Source organism: Montipora foliosa, unplaced genomic scaffold (assembly GCF_036669935.1).
Source record: "Montipora foliosa isolate CH-2021 unplaced genomic scaffold, ASM3666993v2 scaffold_459, whole genome shotgun sequence".
Lineage (NCBI taxonomy): Eukaryota > Metazoa > Cnidaria > Anthozoa > Scleractinia > Acroporidae > Montipora > Montipora foliosa.
In genome coordinates this window covers 417,501-425,000 of record NW_027179766.1, presented here as the reverse complement: position 1 = coordinate 425,000, position 7,500 = coordinate 417,501, and the positions used below count along the sequence as shown (strand labels likewise).

Below are 7,500 nucleotides of genomic sequence, written 5' to 3'. Positions count from 1 at the left end.
CGGGAGGAGTCAGACTATACCTGAGCTGTTACTTAATCCGCGAGCAGCGTCACATTCATTTATTACATCCATGAAAAAGTCTGCTGGATTATTATGTGGTTCACAAACAAAACCTTTGAGCAAAAAATGGAAACGTAATCATGAAAGAAGATATATGCTATCTAAATATAACGTGTTGGCGGACAATACAAATCACGCATAGCCAAAAATTTTACATTACCCGAAAGTGAAAGAAAGAAAGGCTGAGATGGGCTGAAACTTAATATTGTAGGTCAATTAAATCAGAGGGATTCAGCCCGTTTTTACTGAGGTGGTAAGGTGTTCAACTTTAGGTAACAACTTCAAAAGTATGGGCATCGAAATCTTAAAAGCAAGATTTATCCATTGCAGAATGTAGAAAGTTCAGTTTCACAGCGCAATACCTTTTTTTAGTCTAACTCACTGAAACGTCAATCACAAAATAGCCATATGAAGAACATATGAGGCCGTTGACGGTTGCAAAATTACTTGGGTTAATTGCAAATGTACATAACCCACATAGCCAATCACACGCAAAGCAAATACGGGCAGCTCCGGAAAGGGCACCACAACACCGGGCTCTTCTACTTTCAGAAATGTGGCTGAAAGGCTGAAAGCCACAAAGACCCTGGAGACGAGGTTGCGAGCAAGTTCTTCGATTGCCGCCGATAGGCTCCAATGTGGTGCAAGATTTTTGCGGCAATTACATGGCTCAAGAATACAAAAGAAAAGCAATGGGCGAAATTATATTCCACAATCGGGTGAAAAGCGCATTACGATCTATAATAATCACCTATATCCTCAAAGTACTTCATTGCTTGATTTGCGGGGCCCTGGTACACAAACTCGCCATTGGACAGTAATGAAATAGTGTCAAAGTTCTTAAATATCGAGTAGCGAGGCTGGTGTATGGACATAATCACTGTCTTACCACGATGACCGAGCCTATAAAGGATAAAGCGACAGTAAATGACATTGTGAAAACTGATGGGGCAAGAAACTTATCCTCAATGACCGACAGTCTACACGGCGCTACAATGGGGGACAAGATTCCAGGAGGCAGTCAACGAAAATGTTCTTTAAGTAAGGAAAAAATATTGTTTATGTCACTCAAAGAAGAAGGACCTGATTTGCGATTAGAGGGGGTGTTTACCGTTCCCCCTTTCAACCTCCTACAATGTTGTTGAAAGCAAACAGCTATATTGCCAGTTTGGAATGTACAACTTTTTTTTTCTGGGGGGGGGGGGGGGGGGGGGGGGTTGTAGTGCATAGATTAATCTGCATGTCGCAAAATGTCCCAAGAATTTTAAACGAAATGTCCCAAGACGTTTAACCATCATTGTAGTTCTTTGTCACTGGTTAGAAATAGGAAGATTAGAGTGTCTGCCTTCGTCATTTATTTGTTCTGAGTAGGACTAACAACGCTCTAAGCAACAGTTTTCAATTACACCTGCAGTGATTACTTGACTGGCAATACTTAAATGAATCTTAACGACCGAAGCCTTGTCCACTCCATTGAATATACCATATCTGTATTTTAAAAGGTATTTGCATTTCAAACGGTTTTCATCAGCGTTAACTGCCGGTTAAGCATAATAAAAGTATTTGTTTTACGTTTGAAAAGCTATTCTTTTATTGCGTTAAAACGCTGGAAAACGCCGAGGAAAACGCTGCGGGACAAGGTCAAATTCTGTAGTCAAAGAATTCGACCACGCTCTTTCACACATTCTCGAGTGGCTGTTCACGCGCAGGAATTTTTTCACAAAGAATTTACTTTAGCGAGGCAGTAAAGACCTTCCCTACCCTTGAAGAAGCTGAACAACGGACACAGCTGTGGCTGCATCCAGCCCAGTGGTTGGCTCATCAAGAAACAAAACAGATGGTGCCAATATAAGTTCCATTCCAATGTTGGTACGTTTGCGTTCACCTCCAGATATTCCTCGAATAAACTCGTTTCCAACCTGGAGGATGAGCAAATAAAATTAATGAATTTACGCACAGATGAGCTCCGTGGATGATTTCCATTTTTCTCAGTTCCAGAAATTTGCAAGAATATTTTTTCTGATGTGTTTTGTTCGATGTTATTTCTGGACAGCATTAGTAAAGCATTGTTTCTTGGCTATGTTAGGGCCCAAGAAAACGGCTTACCACTTGCCGAAAAATTCTAGAACTTTCAGGAAGACTGGTACAGCGCTTTTGTAGCGTTTTGTTTCTCCTCTAGCCCTTTTCATGAATGGCAATAATTGAAAAGTCTCGGCATAATTTTAAAAGCAATTCCCAAATTTTTAAATTTTAAATCATTTCATGCAAAGACAGTTGCCGCTGATTTCATATAGGATTGTGGCCCAGTTGCTTGAGCAGCGGACTTTCGTGCGGAAGATCACGTGCTTAATGGAGAAGACTGCTTAACCCATTCATGCCTCAAACGCCCTAGGACACCCCCATTGACGAGTAAACTGGTCTTGCGTTAGACTGAGTAAAATCTGTCACATGTCACTCCCAGGGGTCAGTGGGTTAACCCATTCACACCTAAAATGCCCTAGGACACCCCCCATTGAGGAGTAAACTGGTCTTGCATTAGACAGAGTAAAATCTATTAAGTGTCACTCGCAGGGGTCAGTGGGTTAACCCATTCACACCTCAAACGCCCTAGGACACCCCCATTGACGAGTAAACTGGTCTTGCGTTAGACAGAGTAAAATCTATTAAGTGTCACTCCCAGGGGTCAGTGGGTTAACCCATTCACACCTCAAACGCCCTAGGACACCCCCATTGACGAGTAAACTGGTCTTGCGTTAGACAGAGTAAAATCTATTAAGTGTCACTCCCAGGGGTCAGTGGGTTAACCCATTCACACTTGAAACGCCCTAGGACACCCCCATTGACGAGTAAACTGGTCTTGCATTAGACAGAGTAAAATCTATTAAGTGTCACTCGCAGGGGTCAGTGGGTTAACCCATTCACACCTCAAACGCCCTAGGACACCCCCATTGACGAGTAAACTTGTCTTGCGTTAGACAGAGTAAAATCTATTAAGTGTCACTTACAGGGGTCAGTTGGTTAACCCATTCACACCTCAAACGCCCTAGGACACCCCCATTGATGAGTAAACTTGTCTTGCGTTAAACAGAGTAAAATCTGTCAAGTGTCACTCCCAGGGATCAGTGGGTTAACCCATTCACACCTCAAATGCCCCAGGACACCCCCATTGACGAGTAAACTTGTCTTGCGTTAGACAGAGTAAAATCTATTAAGTGTCACTCCCAGGGGTCAGTGGGTTAACCCATTCACACCTCAAACGCCCTAGGACACCCCCCCATTGACGAGTAAAGTCGTCTGGCGTTAGACAGAGTAAAGTATGTCAAGTTTCACTCCAAGGGGTCAATGTGTCAAACCCTAGTTGGACCCAGCGATGCTCATCTTCTTAAAACTAACTGAGGAGAAAGTGCTGCCTTTGTAATTTCATCTGCAAATGGTTAGACTTTCAAGTTTTCTCTGATAAGGACTATAAGCCGTGGGCCCCGTCTTACAACCCTTCCTGTTAACCAACACTGTGGGACGTAAAAGAACCCAAACACTGGAGACCCTCGATGTTGGTGGTCTAACTCTCAGAGAATTGTAAACCACCTCGAGACTGATGTGATATGTGCAGTATACAAATGCATTACCATTACCATTAGACTTATCTGTACGTACTTTAGACTCCGCCACATGAAACAAGCCCAAGTCGCTAAGAGTTTCCTCTACTCTCTTTGAACGCTCGTGTTTACTCAGCTTTCTGGAGAGTCTTAAGGATGCAGAGAAATGCAAGTTCTCTCTCACCGTTAAAGTTCCCATCACAACATCATCCTGGAAAATTATAAAAAACTGAATGCATAGAGTGGGGTTCAATTAAGTGTTGAATGAACTTCATTCATAAGCAAGTGGTTTAGAAAGCATCAAGGACGGTGCCTACTAATTCAAAGGTATATTTGCGCGGTTTATGAGTATGCGAGAAAAGCAGATCTTAACAAGTGTTATTGAAATCCAAAAAGAAAATTGGGGGAAACCACGCATTTTTCAAAGATAATCAATCAACAATATTTATAAAAAGCTTTAAAATACAAGGCAATGTATGGCGTCCTTTTCCAAAATGAAGCTCAATTATCTCTAAAAAATGCATGGTTACCCCCAATCTTCTTTTTGGATACCAAGAGCACTTGCTAAGTTATGCTTTCTCTGCGTAGTTTTTTAGGATGCGCAGAACGTATGCACAATAATAATAGTAGGCACCGTCCTTAAATTAACCCACTACAATTCTTAAAGAGAAGTACGATCGTCCGGGTGAGTGTAGTCCTGAGGACTGATTAGGGTGACATTGAATGATGTTTAGCTAACCTAAGCGTAACTCATCTTCAGAGTCAAGTGACTGGTGTAACGTCAGTAGATGGTATAAACGCTGAGGTCCATGATGTCACTGGTCAACTAAGCCGTTAGTGTTTACGCCTAGAGAACCATGCATAATGAACTATGATTCCATGCATAATCAATAACAAGGAAAGAAAAAGCGGACTGACACAAAACCTAAGCAACGTCAGTTTGAGTTTTGCATCGCCTTAAATACAATTGTGCTTCATTTTCCAAATCATATCCAAAGGCAACATCAATCACTGTTCTCATGATACGTTTTCTCACGTCGGCTGCACATATTAGTCAACATTACAATCCATCCACCAAAAACACGTTTCCCTTTTGCATGGAAATTCTGTGATCATTTGATGCTAACATGTTCATAATACGCCATCTTCCATTAGCAACTGAGTATTTTGATGAGACAAAGCGTACAACGACGTAGAATCATGTCAGGACTATCTATGCGAAACAACATTGCAGAATTTCATTGCAGTCAGTGGAGAAATTTAAGTATTTCCAGAGTACCCCATGGAAAAAAGTACAGGCTTAAAAGAAATTTGAATCTATGACCGAACGATTACGACGTAAAATGGCTTACAACTGCGAGCAACCGAGCCATCTAGAAGCTGGTCAAGGCGAGTTTGTATTGACAGTGGGAGATGTACCAAAGCCAAATATTTATATTGACCTGCTCTCAACTGTGCGGTTTCATAGCTCAGTTGGTAAAGCAATGCACTGGCATCGCAAAGGTCATGGGTTCAAATCCCGTTGGAGCCATCTGAATTTTTCAGGTGTCTATAATCAGAGACAGTTGCTTAAATTATCAAGATACGTGCGAGGAGCATTTCTCTCTTTCTTCTCTTTGATTTTGGTAAAACTCACATTTTGCCGTTTGCCGTATAAATCTCTCTAATAAGTTCTGTTTTATTTAAAGACAATTCTAAAGCTGTGTGTGTGTGTTTGTCACTTTGGCTTTCTTCAACCAACCTGTACAACATATCCGGTGATACATTTGAAATTTTCTGGTTGCTTTTGTCCATTAACAAGGACTACACCTGACAGATGTTTTCGATCCTTCCGGCCAGCCAAGATGTCCAGAAGCCTGAAATAGCGTGAAGAAGTCAAGTATGTGAAAAACCAGGAAATAAAAAACAAAGATTGAAGACGCCCCAGAAAAAGACAGCTGTATACAACAGTAAATAATCGGATATCTGAAATCGAACAGTTACATCAGCCAATCATATTAAGTGCACTCAGCTTAATCTACCAATCACAGAATTTATCACAATAGCCATAGCAACAACCACTTAGCCTACCAAACTGGGGATTTTTCAAAATGGACGAATTTGTGACATTAGACAGTGAAAAAGGAATGCATTAATTTTGGTTTCTTGGAAATTGTAATCGTTATGATTAATTGCTAACAGGACTTTGTGTCGTCCAATTCGGTCTGTAATCATACTAGTGATTAAACAAATCGGACTCCCACTACACGGTCGTCCAATTTTGTTAATCAGTCGTATGACTACAGACCAAATTGGACTCCACTCAGTCCTGTTACCATTATACACAATACTTAGTGAAAAATAAAGTAGTCAATACACCAATACAATTTGAGAAGATTGTAATGGTTATGATTAATAGCAAAATATTGTTGGTTACAAAGGGCAGCTGTGAGTCATTTTCATGTGAAATACTGCAGGGTCCTCATTGTTCACACAACCATGGCTGGAATGTGAAAGACAAAGACCAAATACAATGACCCCATCAAAGAAAGCAAAAAATCTAACTAACAAGCAAAATACTGCATTTCTGTCGTTTGCAGTTGACCGTAAGTAATTCCTGAAGAATTATCCAAAGGTCTACTACACCGATGTGGTAAACACAGAACAAAAACAATTAAGACCTTTCAGACAATTTTCCATAAATTATTTACTATACTGTCCACTGCAAACAAAAGGAATGCTGTGTTTTCTCGTCACAGTTTTACATTTACTTGTTTCTTGAAGTCTCTGTTTGTAACATTCTGGCCTGGGGGTGTGAGAAATGACGACTCTGTGATAATTCACCAGAAATGACTCGACAATCATCAAAATCATGTTTATCCCATTTACTGTTTGATGTGTTATTTACTTTTAGGAGGTGGGAGGAAGTCCTTAGTTTTTTGGGTCTTTGATCATTGATAGAGAAGTCTTAAGATTTTTTCATTATACAAATTAAAAAGATCTCAACATCCTTCATCACTGATCCCTTTTACCTCTTCAAATTCCCTCACCACTGGGGTACATACCTTATCAAGAAACCATATTGCTCCTTAAAAAGGGTTTCAGAGTAAAGGGAAAAATAAAAAGGATGAAGATAGGACATTTGTTGAAAAATAGGAAGAAAATTTGATATCCTATTATATAATATTATACATACGTTGTCTTTCCACTTCCTGTTGGTCCAAGTATTGCATTTAATCCAGGTTGCACAAGGCCACTTAAATCATGAAATACAGAAAAAATTTAAATTTATATTAATACCCGTAACCCCTACACCCACTCAAAAACTATGTCGTCTCTAACCCAATGACTCCTTGGAGTGAGACTTAATAGATTTTACAAATTTCTAGTCTCTAAAGAAACTGTGGTGCTGCGTCAATGGGAGAGTCAAACAGAAAAATCTGGTTTTATCAAACGTGTTGATAAACGTCGAATTAGTATTATTACCACCATGAATGATTTGGAAAGCTGATGTTTCGAGCGTGAACCCTTCATCAGAGTGAATAGAGGAATTGATAAAACCAAATTTTCATTAACAGATTTTACTCTGATACCACACAATTTTACTCGTCAATAGGGGGTGGTTTAGGAGTCAATGGGTTAAAGAATAAAAAACTTTATAAAGAGAAGAGTTGGAGCAAAGGTCAGAGCACTGTGCACAAATGTTGCCTATGTTCAATTCCACTACTCCATGTTACAATGTTTGTTAAATTTGTTTGGGTTTCCACTATGAAAGTATCTGTTTATCGACTACTTTAACTTAACAATGATCTTGCTTGCTTCAATTTAACAAATCGAAAGTGGTTTAGCGTTGTCTGTACTCTTA

The 7,500-nt window shown here is 39.9% G+C and overlaps 2 protein-coding genes across 2 annotated transcripts in view; both read right to left on the bottom strand.

Moving 5' to 3' along the window:
• The window catches only part of LOC137989442 (lactadherin-like), a 433,868-nt gene that overhangs the window by 128,649 nt on the left and 297,719 nt on the right, over window positions 1-7,500 (bottom strand). The window lies entirely within an intron of this gene.
• The window catches only part of LOC137989468 (broad substrate specificity ATP-binding cassette transporter ABCG2-like), a 36,848-nt gene that overhangs the window by 27,536 nt on the left and 1,812 nt on the right, over window positions 1-7,500 (bottom strand). The window contains exons 3-8 of the mRNA XM_068835284.1: window positions 6,832-6,891; window positions 5,398-5,512; window positions 3,715-3,867; window positions 1,822-1,979; window positions 812-963; window positions 21-113 (exon numbers count right to left, since the gene is read on the bottom strand). Coding sequence (XP_068691385.1) covers window positions 21-113; window positions 812-963; window positions 1,822-1,979; window positions 3,715-3,867; window positions 5,398-5,512; window positions 6,832-6,891 — 731 coding nt within the window. The remainder of the gene's footprint in view (window positions 1-20; window positions 114-811; window positions 964-1,821; window positions 1,980-3,714; window positions 3,868-5,397; window positions 5,513-6,831; window positions 6,892-7,500) is intronic.